Source organism: Vanessa tameamea, chromosome 14, assembly GCF_037043105.1.
Source record: "Vanessa tameamea isolate UH-Manoa-2023 chromosome 14, ilVanTame1 primary haplotype, whole genome shotgun sequence".
Taxonomy (NCBI): Eukaryota; Metazoa; Arthropoda; class Insecta; order Lepidoptera; family Nymphalidae; genus Vanessa; species Vanessa tameamea.
The window spans coordinates 91,950-115,845 of NC_087322.1; the positions used below are offsets into that span (position 1 = coordinate 91,950).

Genomic DNA, 23,896 nt, shown 5'->3' on the forward strand with positions numbered 1-23,896 from the left:
TTGTGTTTTATACAAAGCATTCGTTGACGCGTCGCGCCGATGAATGCATAAACAATTTTAACATTGACCTTATAATATCACAAGTTGTTGTATATATATTATATAAAAGTTAAGTAAATTAAGTAAATTTCTCTCTTTTTACAATTATAAATATTTTGTTTATTTTCGACGACGAAATGTTTCTTAAAAAATGTCGATTAACAAAATGGAGGCTTCAAAAGCACGAACGATCATCATGGCCAATTGCACTCAAGCATTGTATTGCAATAATTGCCGTATAAATATGTATGAATCGATCTCCGACCATGATCATACGGCGGTTTTCAAATTATCAGTTTTTACAGCTCCGCCATTAAAATGCATGAGCATTGTATCTGGGTTTCCTGAATACGAGTAGATACTAATGAGGTCGCAGGTACGAGCTGCAGCTTTCGAGTATAAAAACGCTTCTTGTGTGAATAAGTTAGCCATCAATCAATATTCCGCCTGTTGGCTGCCGAAGTCAGTCCGTGTCGGTGTGAAGGCTGATTCGCGTTTGGTTAATAGTTAGGTTTTGCTATATTTTGTAGGTCACCTCGCCATATAGGAGTTGGTCGTCGCGGGAAGTCGCGGTTATGATATAGAAAGTGCGTAATCGCCGCATTTTTGTATGAAATGCGTAAAAAAGTGCACGGGTAAGTTCTCGGTAGCGTCGCGACTTGCGTGTCGGCGTGTCGGCGTGTCGGCGTGTCGGTCACACGAGTGCGAGTGATAGCCGTCGTTCCGAGAAATGATTGCATGAAAACGCGACGCTTCCGCGGTGCCTTCGCTTTGATCCCCATTGCATTGCAGTTACTCAATGATTTAGCCTTAATATAAACTGTGCCAGCGTTATCTAAACTGGGTCTTCCGACGCGCTAATTTATCTTTACGCTAAGAGGTTCAACACAATTACGGGTTATATGGGACATAAGCAGTAGACACTAATTACAGTTTCATTATTTTATTGCCTGAGTATCATTTTTTTATACGTGCCTTCAACTAGGCTGCAGCTTTGCCGGTAACAGTCAGATGAAAATCGGCATCGTATTTTAATCAACGCGCTTTTCAATCGGCTGCACGCTGCTCCAAAACTTCTAAAAAGGAGAGGAAGCTTTAGCCCAGTCGTGGGGCATTTGCTGCTGAATATACATATCAACAGTAAAACCATCAAAACAAGTAAAGTGCAGTTTTGTTACTCATCAAAGTAATTCATAATTTGTATAATGTCATGTCATCAAAGTGTGTCGCATAAATACTACAAAAAGATCAATGAGCCATTACCACGAGTTACTTTGTGTCAATTTAATATGTATTTATTCGTTATTGTATTCAGCGATCCAATTTTGCATCCGGGATTATATCGTCACCTTTCGCGAAACCATTACAGAGATCTGCTGCTCGAATAGAAAACGTTAGGATACTCTAAAGAAAATATGTTTTCAATGAGGCCGTGTACCAAATAAGGAAGGGTCAAGGGATTGACAGGATTGAAAATATTTCAATAAAGTGTGCGGCGAATAAATAAGTAGATTTTACCTCACGTCGGGAATCTCTCGTGACCTAAGAAGGGACACCGAGCGGATAGAAAATCTATAGAGAGCTCATATAAGGGCATGAAATCAGAGGAGTGAAGTGTTTATATTTTATTCAATGAAATATTTAAACGTGGAATCGAGGTTAAGCTCGAATCGTTTGCAGTTTATTTTTCTTGTTACTGAGTTACATATTTCTGATCGAATGTTTCGTTTAATTTCGTCTTTAATTTGAAAGTTCTTAATGATTTAAAACAGTACTTAGCAATATTGTGAATGTTTTCATTTATGTCTTATCCTTTATGTTATTCGGCAATTCTTTTTTACAGTGATTAACGTCCGCAGCCGAGCGGAATGATATATCTGTTAATTAATCAAATTGTACTCCGATACATGCGGCACCGGCGACGAGCGCCCCGGAGATCGCCGGTCGGCTCCGTGCAAGTTTAATATTCTCTTTAAATTTGTAGCAAATTAGTATAGTTCCTAGGAACTATTTAAAGTAGCTAAGCTTATTTTAAAGGCACCGACTATTTTCATCTAAGACCGAGTCGTATCGATTGTATCTTTTCATTTATTGCATTATTCGCAACAAGAATGCTGTTCGGAACCAGATCGGGAATTCATTAAATCGAACTCAAGATAACAAGCTACAGCTTAAGCTATCAGTGAAATTGTGTAACTACAATTTTGACATGTTGCCTGAAAAAGTTAAAATATTTACCTCTAGATAGAAACGATAAGCGCCGAGGTGGCTCGGTGGGCCTCAACCGAGGATTGCGGGTTCGGACTTGTGCTAGCACCGCTGAGTTTCACGGCTGCCCATAAAAATAATGTAATGATTTCAGGGTTGACTTATCTAGGTTTATCATTCCACCATAATTTATAATATTAATGCCAGAACAGATTTGGAAGTCTGGGGAGCGGCGGTCGTGTTTTTATTTGTCTAAGGTAAACAGTTGTTTGTTACCCATGATGTCTGTTGCGACTAGTACGTGAATTGTACGCTTTGTTTATATTATGTATGTACTAGTGTATCTGATAATTCATAACTTATTTGAAATATACAAATACATATTGCTAGGTAATCGTAACTTAAATACTTGCTTAGCCTCTCACTTTACTCGTTCCCATAGTCCTTGAATCTCCGATAGGTTAATCAATCATACACTCGCTCTTACAAAGCGCTGCGCCGGACGATTCTGCCAGAAATAACTAATTATAACGACCAATATTCAAATGTTATTGGAATAAACTTACATATGTACCATCTGCTTCTTATTCGAATTTGCTCAGTGGTCTTCCGGCTAAACAGCACGGCAGATCACGAGTTCGAATTATGCGTATATATTATATATTTGATCCGATCCGATCCGATCCAACTTTGCTAATTCCTTAGAAAATTAACCTTAGCTTAATGTAACTGAGGACTTAACCTACTTACTTATATCGATCGTATCGTACGATCCCGATTATATTCCGATCCCACTTTGACCGACTTTGTGCTGACTTATAGTGCCAAACTCGACGTCTATCTACTTCTGTCGGCAGCAGCTTGGCCTGTGACAATTTGGTAGATATCAGGCTGTGATCCGAGGAACCAAGAGGAGTCTGCACCACATTCCGATAATCTACCGGGTGAAAAGTCAGCAGAAGGTCCAGTAGAGAAGGCGCTTGCCCGTCTATATCTGGGATACCGGTGAACTGATCAACCAGTTGGGTCAAGTCAACAACAACAATAGTTGGGTTTCGATTCGATTGCGATAACCTATCAATCTGTTAGTAGAATTGAGGTCCAGGAGGTCGTCACCGTTCCGTCTGATGTTAAGTTTGTAAGCATGTCGAGCTGACCCGTTCACGATAATTAATAATATACAAAATTATGAGAAACTCCCAAATGTAAACCGAGACGCGATGAAATGCGATCTAGCTTGCTCACAAATGGAACTCATAGATAATGATAGAAATGCCTAGAAATGTAATAATAACATATTTTTGTACACGTTCATGTACCTTGAATCTCGCTACCGATAAAAGCTGAAGTTTAGAAAAAAGTGCACAGAAATAGCTGGTAAAATTTATTAGCACTGCTCCCGCAAGTAGTGCGTGCGGTGTTAGGCGCGGGGCCAACCGCTTGTACGAAATTAATATATTCTTGTATCCAAAACAAATAACGAAGGATGTGGTGCGCTTTGCATCCCGCTTCCATTTTGTTGTATAAACAAATTATTTTAAAAGATTTAGATTTCATCCGTAAAATGCCGTAAATATCTCGCGCTGAGTATCTTACTTGGAAAGTAATAGTTTAGCGGAATAATTTCATCGTTTCACTTCACTACACTCGTCGAACTCGAATAATTTAAATGTGGAAATCTTATACCAATATTAATCATATTTTGCTCTTGTGTGCAATTGATAAATTACAACATGACATTTCATAATACTAAATACCTATCCATTTGAAACGCCTAAACATATTAAAGTATTTAATACGGACGATGTAAATTAAACATGTTTCATTCGCGCGTGCGTGTGTGTGCATATTTTTTATTTTTGACTACAAATCATATAAGGTCGTAAGACAATAAAATAAAAATAAAGCGACGACAACTACTGCTAACGACAATAACAACAAAAGCTTCGTCGTACTAGCGAGTGATGAGTATGAGATTTTTAACAATCCAGAGACTTTGACTTAGTCTAAGTGCTGATATGAACGGACAACATAATGATACGTGTGCCGCGTGTCCCTCAAGCAGACGACAGACGGACAGACGGATTTATTAAGATTTATGTTTATTCCTTGGAAGTCGCCCGTTCAGCGTTCAGTGGAATGGTCGTCTCGAGGTCGGAGCTGCAGAATCTCATTTGATAAATGAATTATATTTTTCGCTTTAATTGCTTAATTAACTTCTACACATTTAACTTCGAAATGATGTCGACTCAAGATCGTATTTATATATTTTTACAATTTCAGGTTTATGACACTGTTCCTAAAATTAATAATGTTTTTGTTCCTGTTTTTGTTTTTAGTTTTAACCTTTTACTGACATAGTTTTTTCATATGCTAACACCATATGAGTTCAAGGTCTGAAATAAACAAATTATATTTTAATATTGTTATTTTATATAGACAAATATACCAATGTATACACAATAAATTGTATTTTACTTATTAAATCAATTTATTTTTTATTTATAAAGCGATTTTTTTTTAAATTATTTAAAAGTTAAAACACAATAAAGTAACACTGACAAAACGTCCACCAATTTATTTACAAGATAGATCGAGTGTTATCGCTTTATAATTAATTATAACTAACGTTCAAGTGTTAATTTAAGTATTTTGTTCGTCTCATTAGCGTTCGGTTCTGGTTTGCGGTAAACTTCAGGAAGTTATTTGCTGTTCACTTATTGAAACAAATTGGAAACTATTTGTTAGTTTGCATCCGGCGTCGCAAGGACGAGAAATCTATAATAATAATATATAATACAGATAGACTAGCTTAAATAAAGGGAGTATGAGTTCATATTTACGAGACAAATAAAAATTGACTACAAAGAGGGCGAGGTTACGTCGGTTAAACATTAGGTTAGAACTTGAGCAGTTTTTTTTTTAAAGTTGTTCTATGTTTATAGATATATATTTGTGAGTAAATAATATTTTTGCTTCCTTGTATTGACTGGCTTCGACTCTATACGGGTACATAAAGTAAGACAGACTAATGTCCTCACATCTAATGTCAAATTGAAAGTCCACATGTATGTATTTTTAAATTAAAATAACTTTACTTTCAATTTCGGCCGGCGAATCTTTTAGACGAAGCTGACACGATGGAAGTACCTCGCGTTTTGCGATATCATTAATCTTGATTTATGGTATCAATATAAGTTTGTTCGTATGATGAATTTATTTCATACATCAGTGGGCGTTACATAATGGAGAAATATCACGATGATTAACTTGATTTTTTCATTTAAATTATGTTATGTTCGTAAAGAGAAACGCTTTGTAGTCAAAGATAAATTTATTTGTGTAATTTGAGATCTAATACGAAATGAACGTGTTCTACGATAAGGTTATAGTCATTGGCGTTTGAAATAAATACGAGGAATATCTATCTCGCAGTGATAGCGGGCACAAGTTCAAATACACGAGAAGGTCGAATTGTAACAGATGCGAAACAGATCGCGTCCAAACTTAGAGAGCTCGGCTCGGCTCTGTCTCCGGGAGAGTGGACCGTGGATCAGTCCGCACTCCGGGAACTGTGACTGCGTGGAACGCCCCGGTTCCTCCTCCGACACACGAACGTATATTCGTATAGTAAATCGGGTAAATATGTTGAATGCTTTGATTTCGACAGATGCGTACTGTGACTGACTTATCTTGTCTAGTTGTCCTTAACTATTACTTTCTAAACTTTCCTTGCCGAACCGGAGGTTGTGTTTAATTTGATAATCACTAAATAAGTGTGATGCTTCTATATTAAATAAAGGAATTTGATTTCATTTGATTTGTAACTAAGGGTAAGATATTATACTAACAAAAATAATTTGAAGTTATTTCGTTTCGTACAGTCACGACGATGTTGATAATTGAGTCGTTAATTTCAGATTTCCAGAGAAGATATATTGGAATGACATATCTGAGTTCTAGCCATCCACTCAGTGCTTTCTGCGCGACGGTTGCAGACAACACAATTACAGTTTTCAAATTTGTTTAATACTGGTTTTTCATTTAAGTGTGAGTCAAACAAATTTATCGCAAATAAACACAAGGCAAGAAGACAATCTATTTGTGGAAAATAGAAAACAAAAAGAATGTCTTTCTTGATGAAAGATGTTGAAAAAGAGTAACTACTGAGTTTCATGCCGGTTCTTCTCGGTAGAATCTACATTCCGAACCGGTGGGTGCTTTACTTTAAATAGTTTGTTAAATGACGATTCAAAAGTGCTTGCTTGCCTACATGAATAAAGTATATTTTGATTTTGACTTGTCCTTAAATATTAGTTTGAATCAAAATTTGACTATCGTTCCTCCGGTCCTTGATTTTGCAAACACATCGTCCGTAATATTATTGATAATTTGACTGTTTCGTTGTTAGCTAAGCAAATTTCAGCGGAGGTCTCAGTCTAATTTGACAATGTGGCGCTTTGCTCAGACCATAAAGATTAACCTGGATTGTTTGTGAAATTATCTTCGTATTAAAACTTTTGAAACAGGGCATTAATTTTTTCAGTTGAATATTTTTGAATAAAACGCGGGCGTCACAATATGGTCGTTACCGGCTCCAAACCCGCGCGCTCGTACATAATTCGGCTGAATACAATCTGTCATATTGTCACATGTAATATTACACGGCTTCGTCGACGATCGGTTATCATCAACAATATACTGTTTGGTAATACCTCGATATACATTTCGCTTTTGATATTCTCGTATGTAGTGTGCGTGTACATGCGTCACTTTGATATCGCTACGGTCACTGCTCTCTTCAATTTTAATGCATAATATGCGAAATTGACGCTTATCTGTGCAACGGATTGTGTCGAGTGGCGCGATAGCCGACTCGAGTTGTGTTGATCTACGTCAACGTGTTACGAAGTGTCCTAGAATATTCTTTTATCACTGGGCACATTTTTATGGACAAGTATTAGATCAAGCTATGAATATGGTATGAGTTATAGAATTTGCTCGAATATGGTAACCGACAAGCAGCTTGAGGAAAAAAGTGTAGCTACTCATTCTCATTACGTTAGAAAAAAAAGAATGCTAATAGAAGAAGAACTCTAGTGTAACTTACTTCAAGTCTAGCCTGAGGTCTCGTCCGTCGACTGTGAGGTTGTAGTGCACCGCGTGAGGCGTGTCACGCTCCGAGACGTGCGAGTCGCGCCGTGCGCGCGCGTGGCCGTGCGAATGCTCCAGCTCGTGCGAGACCAGCTCGCCGTCCCGCGTCACCTTCACCGGCGTTACAAATTGCACTTGCGAAGTGTCCAAGTGTTGGTGCGAGTAGATGCCTGCCGAAGGAAACAACTTATTGAGATGTATATTTCAATTTGAAAATAGTAGCTCCGACTTTATACATCTAGAAACCTTTCAATAGCATCAGTATCGAGTCAACTATCTACCCATTCGACCTTGGTAATACTTCTTTTACGCGACGCGTAACAATAAATACCTAAAGTTATCGTTTCCTTTTTCCGATGTTACTGCAACTTATAGACTCGTATAACAGACACTGACACTAGGTCTTCTCTCGGCTATATTATCATATCAGCAAGTTATATCTAAAATAAAAACATACAACATATACATACTTATAAAAGCCTGTTTCCTTCCTACGACAATAAGTTTTTTGTATATACATTGTAATTAAGAAGTCGTTTTTGCGTGAAGTATGATAATTCGTTTCAAAGTATGCGTTTACATTAAGCACGGATATAATTATTTGAAAAACATTAAGAATAATGTTTTTCTTGCAAACATACATCTAATTACACTGCCAAATTTACACTCAGCAGCAGAAGGCGACCACCGTAAAACAATTCATAATGAAACCCCGCCGTCGAGCGATGCTATCCTATTAACAACATTACAAGTGTTTTTTCAAAATTTTTGTTATGTCGCTATTTCTGTCACTTGCATATTTTTAGATGACTTCGCTTTCCTAGAAAAACGGAAACTATCAAAATATAACAGCATTGACCTGCACGAATAACCTCTTGCGTTTACATTTGGCGCGTGTTTGTTACTGATGATGCAAGATAATGCGCTGTCGCACCGCGCGGTAATACGACGCGGCTCGGCCGCTCCGTGCGACGCCGCTTCAGCCGTAACTCTTGATTACACACATTGAAGTACACACGACGCTTAATTCGTCTGTCACATTTATATCGCCTCGCTAAATGTGCTCCGTATCATGCACGTCGCCAGGAATTAAATCACGATCCACTGGGACTCTATTAGCCCCGAAATATTCTTATTTTCCGCGTTTATGGTAAAAATTACACTAATAGTAATACGACAGTTTAGTAAACAATATTAACGTAGGATTTAATTATTTTGGCTAAACTATTTTATATAAATTAGCTGACTTGACTTTTGTTACAACGGAGCGGATTCCATTATTTGTAAATATTCTGTTCGAGTTAATGATATGATATTATGTACGTACTTACAATTCAAGTATCGTTTGTTGTTTTATTAAAAAGCAATCGGTAATATTAACATACGTGGTTATCTACGAGTAATACGCGTAAGGTCAAATATTGTCCTTCTCTTTGTGAACGTCCATGACATAAAACCTATCGAATGATTTAAGGTTTAACATTTTTCCTTTTCGAAGTTTCGCAACATTACTGCCAACGTGTTCTAGTGTTATTTTTACTCATTATGATAAATAGGGGTCAATGAAACAATGAATGTCAACTTAGAAAATGAAGAGCATACTCTAGGTCATTGTCGCGCCCTGAGAAATAAACATCACTTATTGCTTTTCACGATATAAAACCCAATGTAGTTGTCTCTAGAGACGACTCGTTTCAACTGAAGACCACGAGTTCAAATCCATTGCCTTCATGTGCTTATAATTTCACCTTACGTGGCGGTGAAATATCAAGAGGAAATAACATGTTGTTTCTGATGGAATTCTTCGACGTGTACCTAAACCAACCTGCTATATGCAGTGTCATGGAATAATATAATTTGTCTTTAAGAGGAGAATACTTCTCTGTCCAGCCGTGGGATAGTCACGGGCTGCTACATTTTTTTCTTCCTGAGGTGGGACACCAATTCGTGTAAAGCTTTTGTTATCAAATTAACATTAAAAGTATATCATTCTATACAAAATAATATCGAGAATAAAAAGCGTGGAGTTATATAGTAGGTATATACCTACTACTACTTTAGTTAAAACATGTATTTTAATTAACGAAAAATAAAAACTATTGAGTTTCTGGCCGACTCTTTTCGTTATCTACATTCTGAATCTTGTGAAACGACGATGCTCGAGCAGTAGGATCCTATTCGAATATATTATATTATACCTATATACATATTATACTATATATTATACTATATTATACCTATTTCGATTGAATATTGTAATTAAAACAATATTAAACATAACCTAATACTGAGGTTTCTTGAAATGGGTACACAGTTATTTTAAACGTAATTATAGATTGCTCTTTTCGTTTTAGTTCCGAATCCAAATTACTTTTGATTTCAATTTTAAATTGTAATTTGCTTTATCGTCTTCGTACGTGAACATAACAACCGTTCTGACCAAAATATGATCATTAAAGTAGATTGTACGTTAAGCCGGTACGTGAAGCTACGAGCTGTTCAGGATCCGTATCAAGAATATTTAGCTATTCAATGTTTTGTATTATTATTACCTGTCCGCGGTGTAATTACATTAAATAATCAGTAGCCAACCTGCATCATTCAGTAATGATGCGTACAATATTCATGTCACTATGATAAATAAAATAGAAATATAATCTCAGGCGCCAGACTGTACACGCGCTGGCTGTATTTTATATTTGATGCATTTATCAAAGATCCAAAAGTTTGCCGGTGATCATATGAGCAATTTCCTAAGAAGTAGGTTCGCGTGGTCAGCTGCAGTCAGCAGTCAGCACCGCGTAACGCTAGTCATTCGACACTCCGTTACTAGTAAGGCCACACAGGTTTCACTTGCAACCTCACATTTTTCCCATTCCTTATAAGTGAGGGCATCTCTATTATTTTAAATACACAGTTTTAATTTTGAATTTCGAACCAATACCACGCGTTGATTTAACTTTTTTTATTATTGTCTTACGTTGCCAAAAACTCGGTATCAATTACGATTAAATAGTCTTTTTTATGTAAATAATTTGGACCGACTCATCGTTTAATGATACAGGATAAAAATAACAAAAAACACAAAAGGTTATCAGTTGGTCACTACACATTATTCACCTCGCGCGCGTACAAACCTATAATGTAAAACACGCTTAGGTAATGTATTATGATAAGACCTAAAATGATTGAAGACGAAATAAAAATAACGTCAGAAATAGATTGTGAAGTTTCGACGAGGAATATTTAATATCGAAGCTTATTAAAACGAGTGTCGATTACATGAGTCGATATAGTTTTTGTGGCGGCCGCGTGGGTGCTTCGGTCGCTAGACAAATGCTCACAAGCGTGTTCCTCGACTAGGGGCTTGGCAGCAATTATTGTCTATGCCCGGTGCCGCCCCCTACCGGACTACATGCTCGCGTCTCGCGTCGCCAGAGCACCGACCTCGCCGTGCGTGGGTGGACATTTATAAAGAAAACATAGACAACAAACGTTGCTTCACTTTTCTCTGAACAAAGATTTGGCACAACACGCTGTCATTTACATTGTTTACAATTACGACGGTTCACACAGAGGCTATTCATTGCGTGTCATTCAAAGTACCGACCTTCATGTGCGACGTCCAAAATTCTGACACTTGGAAATAATGACATAGCAGGCAAGTGTATTCGGGATATGCAGTTTCCAATACCTCGATTAAATTAATAATGACGTTTAATTCGACAGAGTGACAACTGTTGACGTGGCGCTGTGACGGCTTCATGCAGCGGTTTCTATTCGTGTGTATCGATATTTTAATATCATGAGGCTGGAGAGCTTGTTAAGTTACGCGAACTTATCTAACTACTATCCATACAATAATATGTTTTTTGCGTTAAATTCGCGCGTCGCTTAAAAGCGAGTAGTAATCATAAACGTCGCTTAATATGGCAAATTGTATAGGACTATATCTGACGACTTATTTCTTATTGTTAGAAAAATACTGTGTAGTAATCTGTCCATAAAATTCCTTTTAACAATATTTCGCACGAGTACTGGATGAAAACGTATACGTGTATCGACTTTATAGTTTATACGTATAAAGTCGATACAAGTAGGTACGCATCTAATACATTTTTTTTTCAATTACAAAAAAAGAAACCCGTTGCTAACTCGCGAAGATTAATTTTGTATAATATGATAAAGCAAGTTACATCATTCTTAATAGTAGTTAATCAGAGTAAGTAAACACAGGTATTATGCGCGCTGCGACAAGAACTAATCATTTTAAAGCTTTCACGCAGAGAAACTAATGATGAAGCGTATCTATTCTCTGTATCTGAAGAATATAATTTGTTTACGAATATCATCGATTTGTTAGAGATCATTTATTTTATACACTCGAAATCATTTCAGCTTTTTTACAGAACGGGTAATAATTATTTTACAATAAAATGTTATTCATCGTTGATAATAAGTTTATTTTAATAAAATAGGTAATCGGCATCCGAGTCGTACCTTGACATTATGAATCGTGATCTAAGATATATTATCTTTTATCTATGCAAGACGAGTGACAGCTGACGTCACAGTCCGCGTCACTGACCAAGATTCGCTAGTTTTCTCCATAGAAGATAAGATTTACTCTGCAAATATTGATACAGTTTGATAAGAGCAGATCGTTATACTTTACACTTTTCAGTGACAAATTTTGGCTATTATAATAAAAAAATTATAAATAATTGTACTCGTATTTAAATAACCTTGAAAATTGTCATCTGATAGCGAAAATTAGATTTGTTTTCGATTACATAATAAACCATTATAATAATTTAGGCATTTAATCGCAGAAATGAGTTTGACCAGGTCAACGACCCGCCTGGATGGCTACAGGGTTTGCATAATAGGTTTGTTTTGTAAAGCATGCCAACGATTGCCGTTTTATGGTCTGGTTTCATTGCGCTCATGCCTCATTTGTGCGTGCTTTCTGTTTGCCCTGGACTGTGCTATCCATGGTCTATTTTCGACATGTTATTGAGATCAAGAATAAACTATGCTGCTGCATTGCGTTTAAGTAGTTACTTCATTTCTGAAACATCGGTGAGAATTTGTGCTCGTTGTATTGAGTAAAGATCGAACTTATTTTTAGGTAGATGCTGTTTCTATCCATTTCGTTGAAGTTGTTTAACTGCAGTCGTTCAATGAATCGGAAAGACGACGTAATAGCTACTTCGGTCTATTTAAATATAAAATGCGGGTTTTTAAATAGATATAAATCCGGCAATTCAGATTTAGTAATGCGACACTACTGTAACGTGAGATACAAATCCTTAAAGACTTGCACGCTCTCCCACACTCGACGACCTTCATACTATCACTACGTGTGAGTCCGCGTCTGCGTAAGAATCTGAGACGGTAAAACCTTTCAAGGATACTTTTACCCCGGAAAGATCACTTAAAACGTGTCCATGCTACATTTAAAAAACGAAAAAGTGACGCGCGAGGCCTTCCGTCTAAATTACCAATTTTATATTTAGCATTTAAAGTGGTTTAAATACAACATATATTTACAATAAGAATACGAGCAGACACGCACTGCGCTGCGGCTGATCCTAAACCTACACACACGGAGGAGATAATCCCTCAGAGGTAATCTCGGGCCGTCCCTCGGGACTCGAATCCAATTATCAGCATTTCAAAGTCGCGGAGTCGCGTCGCGACGGGCACAAACAACTCCCGAGATTAGCTTTGCAACTTTATACATTTAACATTCACATTATCTCTCCATCCGTCAATTTTAATTGCTTACGGTTATTTGGAATTCGTGTATTATTATTTTATCTTGTTTGGATGTCACATCAATAGATGAAGCCTGAAGATGAGTATCGAATAGCCTTCAAATATTTGTGTAATTATTGAAATTGTAATGGTTTAAATTTATTTTAGAGATGGAAAATATTCAATTATAAAAAAATACACCCATTAATAATATGACACCAAAATATTTGTAATAAGAATAAATATTTCAAGAATGGTAAAATGAAAGGAATCGCTTACCGGATCGTAGGGTGTCCCGGATGCTGTGCTCCACGTCGCCCACGAGCTCCACTCGGGGCATATTCATGAGGAGATGTTTCGCGTTGCACGGCAACACCACCATTTGAAATAGTACAAATTTAAATATCGAACACCGCACATCCATTTTTGTATGAGGTCGGCAGACACTAGCACGCATGTTTTGTACCAATGCTGCCTCTGTTCTTCGACGCTGGCTACGGAGTTGACATGCTATCCGCTTCACGTCCTCGCAACAGTCGCCACGCGTCTTATAAACACAAGCTTGATAATTTGTGTTTATAGTTCGATATCGATATTGCTAGTCCCCGGTGTGGGTGTGCTCTCATTATAATGGGCCTGCAAGGAAAATAAATATAGATTAATAATTATGCCTTAAAAAAATTTAAAAATACCGCTCGTTTAAAATTACACAATTTTCCGAGTCTGGGATTTTATCAGAATACGAAGTTACGATTTGGAATCAATGAAAATATACCAGTCTCTACAACGATTAATAAAATTGATATCAGTTTTACCCACACCGATTGCCGTTACACCACACATTTATTTAATTGTAGCACTTTATAACAAGTTCAGTATAATAATCCACTAACGATATAAAAATAAATTTTGTTTATTTAAGTATGTTATTTTCAATAAGCCAGTACGAAGATGGTCGAGCTCCGGCCGCAGAGCGACCCAGTAATACGTGAGACGCGATGTCAGCGCGCCGCTCGGCCCGCCCGTCGAGTCAAGGTGCTATCTCTAAAGTGGTACCATGTGTTACATAATTTTCGTTATTAGGTAGATAATTTTATCTCACACTTTACCCACTTGTGTGTATACACATATTATAATTACGTTGTTGCGCTCGACGCGGACGAGACCAGTTCACTTACTTCGAGTGAACAAGAAAATAATAAATATAAACGAATTTGAAATGCTATAAGCTTTACGCAACCGAACAGATAAAGACAAAGACTCCATAAAGAACTCGCGCGGTCGCACGACTGCGACGCTGAACAGTTCGGTAGCTCTTTTATATCTTAAGAAGGTAAAGATTTCGATTGTCGATCACCAAAATGGGTTTGATTGACAGACATGCATGTTTTACCATAAACAAACGTTTACAAAACACGTAATTTATGGCTAAAGGTCAAAGAATTTTCTTATTACGATGCGTATACGTACGATGTTTTAAAAGTCGCGTTATGGGAATTTATGAAACCTTAAATAAAGAATGGTTCGGCATGTGATTACCACCATCGGCAATAATTAAAGACAAGTTTAAATAATAGCATATTTACACCATCGTTACGGTAGATACTATATAGCAGACGTATTTGCGGAGTTGTAAATCTATACTAGGAACAAAAGTTCTGAAAGGGCTAAAGGTGGGATGGGATGTTAGAGCCCACGTGCCGGCGATAAGCCGGCGCCCGGCGACGTGGCTCCTTGGTAATATCATCTCGTTTTTGTTTGTTTTTTTTAGGAATGAAGGCATACACACGACGCCACGACAGATCATTAAATTGGAGTTCGGAGTTTCAAGGCTTAGTAATTTACTTTACATGTGGCCGTGGTGTATTGTTCTACTTTGTCTCTAGGTGGGACGTGCTGCACTGAAGGTGTATCTTACAAAGATATGCTATAATAGTTCGGTCTTACATGATATCTATGTGGGTTAGTGTACTTAACTGGAACATGCAGCGCGTTTCGGAGATCTCAGTAATTAATATTATTTTATAATATTGTAATCAATTTAGACGTAGTCGGTAATATTATTCACGAAATAAAAAATCACTGAGTTCAAAGTGTATTGACTGAAATATTTTTTTATTTATCATAGACAGCAGTCGAGTATTTTAAATATTGTATGGTAAGCAGCCTCTGTTGCAATGTAATAATTGCCTTCCCTCTCTTTTACAGAAGTAGAAAGAGCTTGCACAGAGCCTTGCCCGTTGAGATATCGACAATAAGCCAATTTCATTCCTATGGTTATCATTCAGATTTCAGTAACGCGGCTTAGTAGATTTCTTATAATGAAATAAAGCCTGCACAACACTACCGATCCGCGCTTGTAAATGGATGACGTCGATCGCGTCAGCGTGGTGGCGCGGTGTCGCGCGCACGTGGCGCGGTACGTCTGTGCCCACGCTATATTGTCGGAAATACAGGTCAATTGCAGAAATATCTATTGCCATCGTTTTTTTGTTTTATTCAAACGGAACTGATAACCTCATAACGTGTACAAAATGTACTCCGCTCTTTAAATATGAAAGCCACGCTTGTAATTATTCCAATAATTAGTAATGTTCACGGGACAGTTACGCGCTTGCCTTATTTTCATCTGTGTAAGTATTGCTCTGTTTACACGCTGTTGCTACTTACCAACAGCGGACACGTTCGATAAATACATCGACTTCAGTTTACATACTCCTATGTTTGTTATTCAACGCACTTGTGTAAATCCGATTCCGATGAGGTATATTTTCTATAAGAAAGAGATATCTTCAACTTCCTACCGTACCTCACCGCATATTAAGGATGTTAGAATTGTATCACAATATTTTAATGGAATCAAAATGTTCACGAGTATGTTTACAAACTCTATCACTATGGAACGAGCGTGTCGCTGTTCATTCAGCGTCAAAACCAATATCGGTTTTGATCATATAAAGCCAAATTTAAGGAATTTATTGTGATTGAACGTATTTTGAAAGTATCCCGCTGTATCTTCGCCTATTTCCAGCCAGCCAACACTTAGTTGGCTAGTACGCCTCACCGCACTCTTAATGTATTTTTTATGTGTTCTTTATAAACGTCGAATATCTCTAAAAGTGACCCAAATAACAAAGTTTAAACGAACATTTACGTGCACAGAAAGCGTAAAATAATGGTAGCATTCGTTTTGATAACGTTTAAATCTGTCGAACAAATCGAATAAATGTTTCCGTAATATATTTTTTTCTAAATATAAAAGTGTTTTCTCCGATATACCTACGAAATGTAGAAACTCGCTTGCGGGCCTTTCTTTGATAGCTTCGACACTTTTACAGCGTTCACAAAGTCTCCGACGTGACGATTTTGTTTGAACTTGAACTAACTACATTTCAGTATGTATTCAACAAAGTATTACGCACATACAATGGATATTGACAAATAATTTGAAAAGAGCAATTATGCGAGTTACTTGCTGCTTATTCTCGCTGGATTTGATTTGTTAACATAAGATAGACAGGTTCTATATCAATCGAATAATAATACATTTTGATAGAATTCTTAAAAACAATATACAAAACAGTTTTGTAAAACTGTTTTGTTTATCATCATTTCTTGTTTTCATCCCATTTGTTTGGGGTTGGTCTGTCCATAACTTTTTTCTGTTCCTTTAATCTCGACTGAAGAAATAGTTTTAGACTTCTTGAAATATCATCCCGCGCACAGTCTATATTCACATTAATATCGGCTTCGCTACCTGACATATGACATTCAACCCTCTGCATTGCCTACTGCCTTATTTTATTACGCCTACAAAGATGATCAGTTCCCGTTTAGCTTTAATTTAATATGCTTTTAATATTTTAATTTAATTTAATTTACGAAGTCGTTTTTTAGCAACATAAATAAAAATTTAAACTCATATCTTGAGCGTCAGTTTATAAGCTGCATAATAACATCTCATTTCGCGTGATTTATCTTAATCTTTACAACTCTCCGAGTTGTCGGTATCACGTAGTATCTCGTTATCAGCGACAAAGATATCAGTGTATGTACAGCACTTAATCTCAGCGCTGACCCGATTTGAGTCTAGACTAATAATGACGTACGTCCTAGAATCAAACTCTTCCCACCAGTGTTCGTTAAACAAGAGATAAGGGAGATTTAGAGTGCAGTGTTCATTGAGGCCGGCGAGGCGTTTCAGAGGTCATCTATAGATACGCACACAAACAAACTATTATTTTTATCTTATTTTACTCTGTCTGTTTTTATCTATTCATACAAAACGACAGAGCCGATTGATATGCAACTTTCATGTTATTGTGGCTTATAGTTTCAGGACTGATATAGTTTCAATAGTATGTATGAGTAACTCAAAAAATACTTAATACGCCAAAGAAATCAGACAGAAAATTGCGAACGCGGCCAAAATTATAACAGATTTGTAGGTGTCCAAAACATCTACAGTCACGGACACAATGAGCGATATGCATATAAAATTAGAACTTTAAATGTAACAAAGGATTAAACTTGATATAAAAAAATTGCCTTATTTATACTTTGCAATTCAGAATAGTGGTTTTAAAATATAACGAGATGTTTAAAACACGCATTACTCACGGTACGAAATAATAAATCAGCTAACGATTGAGATTTTAACATTTGTTAGCCGATTTAAAGAATAGCACAATATACAATCCTTATTTTACCCATGCAAAACCGGGATGGATTGCTAGTTTAGCTTAAGTTTCAAAATCAAACAGCGTTTATTTATATCTTACAATACTTTTCAATTAAAATATTTTTTCTCCGCACATTCATAATTGATTCCTAATTGAAATGGTTACGAACGTCCGCGAAAATAGGTAGCAATCTTTTAGTTTAGAATTAATCAAAATACCGACCCCATAAGCATACTGCAAGTTCAATCAAGATGTAATTAATGCACCTTTTAAGGGTGATTTTATAAATGAAACCATAAGCTCTTGACTCGCAGATAACGCGGCGCAAATCGTAACACTGTCCGAGGCTCAATTACATACGTCGTTCCGAGACGATATCAATAAAATCATAATTTAATTTACACAGCACTTTTCACTTCGTATAATTTCATACGTTTTTTATGCAACGTGACATCAAATGAACATGTTTATATTTTTAAGGATTGTTATAAAGACACAATATTGATTCTGGTTATTTTAACTTTTTATCTTAGCGATGACTGACGGAGCGTGTTTACTTTAGACTCTGCTTATCTTTTGTTAGTATAATATAATGCTCTTCCTGTGAAAGTCTATTTTAACAAAGTACATTTATTGTTTTAGCCGTATATATAAAGTGCGTATAGACGACTTAATGAGTAACAAAAGGTACGTTAAGAAAAGATAATAAAGGCTTGGCGCCACTGCATGTCGGAGGGCGTCGGCGTCGCGTCCGGCCGCGGTCTCACGATCATCGACGGAGTCGGACTCGACTTGTATCCATATTATGGTCTACACCGCTTTTTCTCGGCTCCTGTCTCGAGAATATGTAATATAAGTACAGCACTAAACAATAAAGACAGTAAAACAGCATTTAAACATCCATAATAAGAAACAGCAAATTATGTCCCATTACAGACAATGTAAAAAATTTGGTATCTCGTATAAAATTATTTTGTGTAAGCTTAACGGGGTTTCATTTTTAAATTTTACGAGATTTACTGCACGTTCATTTTTTATGCGCGTGCGCGTGTAATTAATGTTGCGCATATTGATGCTTTATGTTGCTTAAATGTTTACCTAATTTAAACATTTTTTGATGTCCTATAAACACATTCTGAAAGTTATTTGGATGTTTTCCTGTAGCAGTAATGCGACTGTTTTTATGTAATGCTTAAATAAACAAAAGTAAATTGAATATCGCCTGTAATATACATCATCACAGGCGGTATAATTAAAGTGAAAATAACAAGATGCCGATGTAATCGTACAGATTCCTCGACTATAAAATTAAATAAATTTATTCTAAGAACAATAAAACACATATAATTAGCGGTTTGAAACAAGAAACTATCAAATGTTTGTACACAGTGGGAAATGTACGTCGGTGAAATCATGAAGTCGCTGCATGCTATAGTTAGAACAAGGCCTTAGCGGAGCCGGGGCATCCGTCATCGTCTCTCGGCCGCGGCTTTGTCTGCCGTCACCCCGGCCCGGTAGCGCCGCGCCGGGTGAACCCGACTCGGACTGATACCTTTTGTACGAGCTCGCAGCAGCCACTCGAGAAATAGATCGGCCATTATCGTCGTTCCTTTAATCTTAATGGGAACCTGAGCGTTCCTACGCGCATCTTTTTTATGTACGTACTTAATATATAACTAAATTGCCGTAATACAGACTTCTCGTCGATTGAATTTTAAATACTATATTATGAGATAAACACTGCTTGAGAACTGTTTACATTTTGGTAAAAATGAAGTCCTTTCTTTAACTTTGAACAAAAGTAAATGCGAGCTGATTAAAGCGCGCGGGAAACATGGGTCGCCGACAACTTTAAATACTCGTCCATATTAATAAGGCTAATTAAACAAACATTCAGAACAAATGAAGTTGTAACAAACACGACGCAGGAGCCGAGTAACTTTTAACACATTAAAGCAACCGGTTATACTTCGGATGCTGCCTATTATAGTATCTAGTGTCGCTTTCCTTTTGGACTAATATTTACTACTAAAAAAAAAACTTTGATATAATAATTAGTTAATCAAAGTATGTTATAAACGTCTATTTGGTTTTTCCGGATTCTAGTAATAAACTGCTTTTATTATAATATTTAAGTTAATAACTCAAAGCTATATGTATTTTTATTCGTTGTTTTTTTTTGGAGACATACTTGTTAATTAATTTGGAGAAATTATCGGTTAATAAATACATGTAATAAACAAGCGTTGTTATGTGAGAATGAGAGTTATCAGGTATGAGCTGCATTAGTAAATGCTTATCTAAATAATGAAAAAATATTTGTTTTAACCGTTTTATTTTAACTAAAACAGCATAACTAAATTGCCTATTAAATTATGTAAACCTATAGTTTTACATATATAAAAATATATTTTAATAAACGCACTGGAAAAAACAACGAAGTACGCTTACTAGCAGACAGTACGAAGGGAGGTTTGATTCGAAACTTATTGCACAATAATATTTGTTGGCATATCTTTATTTTAACATATTACGAGTAAAAACCACTATTTTACATAAATTTGTAGCCCAAAATAACTTTATCTTAACATTATCTTTATAAATTTCCAGCGATTGCTCATCTCCTTAATACAGTAAATTCTATTTTGTTATCGTTCAGTCGCTGCATATATTTTTGTTAAAAAAATACACTTTTACTCTCGTAACATAGTATCTTAATATACTTCTAAGTTTCTAGAATGTTACGTTCCGTATCTGGGAGGACAGAGTCAACTTTTTTTTTATTTTTAATAAATATTAATGTTGTAATATTATAACAACAATAACTAATTCATTCAGTTACGTAGATTCATTTGTTTAATTAATGATAACTTTCTTATACACGAATAAAATCGATGGCACGTGGTGAGGACGTAATATTCCCGCGGGCGCCGGCGCCTGCTGCCATCTGGCTGGACATCAGTTGTAGGACGACATCGCGGGTCGCCAATCAAATGTGATTTTTGGTTCCATTGTTACTTTTAAATATTAGATAAGAAGTATTTTATAATCTTCCTTGGAATGTATATTTTGCTAACGATATTTGGTATAAAATGAAAGTTGATATTATTATCATTTCATATTTTATTACCTTATAAAATATTTAATTACTAATAATACTCTCGAGGTTAGTAGGAACTTTCTAACCCGTCGACTTCACGGAATGCGATGTGACCGAGCCAAGTCCGAGTGTCAATTAAATTTTAAAGAAATACGTGTCACGTCAATGCAGGCGATTTTTATACGATTTACAATATTGTCAATATAATGATGATGATCTCCTGGCCGGTTTCGGCGACGATGGTCGTTCGCAATCGAGACTCAACGAGAGACGACTGCGAGAGATGTTATATATAGTGCACAAACGTTTGCACACTCACAACACGCTCTCATGATCTGCTGGATCGGCAATCCGCCATCATCCTCCGCCAAGGAGAGTCGCGGCGCTCACACAATAGCGTTATTTGTTTCCGAAGGCACGAGATCGTAACACTACTAAGTTCCGAGTTTCGGGTTGCTATTAAAAAATGAACGCTGAATTCGACCTGTTCCTCGGAATACTCAGCCTTATATGCCTAATCTAGACAAGATCATCGAGGGTCTTGTCAATAATAATTTGTCACTCGACATGTAATTCTCACTCAAATTCATTAGTTGGTAAGTTTCTAAAATATATGAATTGATCAAAACATTGTTGTCGGATTACTTCACACCATTGACAGATTAAATCGAAGGTATTGAATGAAAGATCCATTATTACTACTTTATATGCGAAATGATACACTACGTCACAAGGATCAATGAAACCCAAGTCGTGCATATACAATTGTGATGACACTTGTTGTGTACAATAGTTTCCACCGTCAACTATTGATTTCGCGGAATAGCGATTTAAGCCCGCATGCCAATGTTACAGATGCATGCACGCGAAACGTTTCGTGCGAGTACGTGTACGATGAATTATCGGAATAGGTGTATACGATTGACAGATGTTTGTCATATAACGAGGGTACAGCCTTGATGTGTTCGGGAATAATTTAACGGTCAAATTTTCATTGAATCGTAAATGTGCTAGATAAATTTTCTGGCGTCAGACTATACTTTATTTTATGTAAATATATTGAGGTATACTGAACGTTCCAAATGTATTATTAAAATAAGGAAAAAGCTGTATAGATAATATTATCCAATCACAAAGACAATTAGGTATAAATCATTATACGAACAGCCATATTATAATAGTTATATAAACATCGTTTTTTTAGAAACGGCTTAGCAGAAGATTGCCAAAAAAACGGGCCTTCATAATCGCACCGGACCAGGCGAGCCGCTGGAGCAACGAGTTATTCTAAAAAGTATTTGTTTATCCCAAATTGTATTTCGTTTTGCAATATTCGTAATATTCGACTGATGCATTTAAAAAATCTAATTTCTAGTTTTCAATCTAGCCATAGCTTCGACAAGGAGTCTGACTTAAAGTGCCTCGGCATGTCAAGGATGTCACTTTACGACGGATTCGAACCTATATACCGGTTCTCATGGTAGGAATGTTAATATATGAAAAAATGTGGGTCTCACCGTTGCAGCACGAGAATAGTTTGTTAATTCGTAATTCGGTGTGTTCACGAGGAAGCTTAATGTGGGCTCAGTGTAAAGGCTACTCTTAATGTTTAACATTGAATGTACTACAAATAACAGTTGAGCACGGAGCACGGAAGAGAAGTGTCAATATGTGAATTTTTTTATATTAATTTTTATATTAATGTATAAAAAAAAGTCAAGGACACTAGTTAAAACAAAGCAGTTTATTCGTCATATTAAGGAAGAAATTCCACATCATTTCTAAAAAAATACCTCGTGAAAACGACAATTGCTACTTTAATTTTACTGTCGACGTTTTACATATAAAAAAGAACACCTTATCAAGTATTTAACTTTAAATGCTTCATTAATATTTTAACGTGCCAATGAATAAATTAAATTATCAGTCAATACTTATACAACGTTTCTCAGCGAACGCGCCGAAACAGAATAGATTGCGCTACTGTGAAACCGCTGCTGTTACTGGCATTAATAGTTTAAAGGATACACGATAATCACACTTGATTAGTATGATTGATGTGCAACTAATATATATATATACACGATAGCACATATAGTATGCGACAGTACAGACGATATACGACATTATAGTCAGCGCAGAGGACCGGACGAGCCGGGTGTAATTTCGACGAGACCGACGAAGGCTTTAGTGCTTACCGAGTCAAGTGAGTGTAACCACTGCCAACCTCCTAACTCCAGGCTACGTCTAATAGTAGATGGACAGAACCAAGTACAACCACTTCGTTTTTATCGGCCAGACCCAAGATTCGAAATTATGCCTTCATGTTTAGCAGCCGAATAGACTAGCCGCTAAGCTAATGAGGTCGTAAATTATAATAATAAACATTTGATACATTTACTTTATGCGTGAAATAATAACGTAATAAAGTACGTAGAAACGATTATGTTTTCGAATGGAAAGCTGAAACATAAAATATAGACCTACATTAAGTTTTACGAACAACCGCTCGTCTAAGGGAGGAAATGCAATCTAGGTGTACATTGTACTTTACTGGAAGTGTAGTGTACAGTGGGACTTAAGACGATGCTTGCGACTACATGTGTGTAAGGTGTCACATTAAAATGCCATTAACCTCCAGTATACTCATAAAAATAGATTCGCTACTAGTGTAAATAAATGGTTATAGGTGGGTTTGACATATAACGTTAGTTCAGAGGTCGGACTCGAAATTTGAAATTAATACTCACGGAAATCATTCAATTACTTCGAGATAGCGGTACGCTGTATTTGATATTTGACATTTTAGATTCCATAGCTTGAAGTGCTACACTCTAAGCTCATATTCCATTACTCTACTTTACTTATATAGTTAGTCGGTTTGTTTACTTGTATAGTTAGGTTAGTAAATGTGTCGTAATTATCTTAAAAATATATTGTACTAGTTGAACTT

General features: G+C 36.4%; 1 protein-coding gene across 1 annotated transcript in view; it reads right to left on the reverse strand.

The window, feature by feature from the left end:
* The window catches only part of LOC113398517 (A disintegrin and metalloproteinase with thrombospondin motifs 7), a 60,848-nt gene that overhangs the window by 25,216 nt on the left and 11,736 nt on the right, over positions 1 to 23,896 (reverse strand). The window contains exons 2-3 of the mRNA XM_026637282.2: positions 13,441 to 13,797; positions 7,358 to 7,571 (exon numbers count right to left, since the gene is read on the reverse strand). Coding sequence (XP_026493067.2) covers positions 7,358 to 7,571; positions 13,441 to 13,618 — 392 coding nt within the window. The 5' untranslated portion in view covers positions 13,619 to 13,797. The remainder of the gene's footprint in view (positions 1 to 7,357; positions 7,572 to 13,440; positions 13,798 to 23,896) is intronic.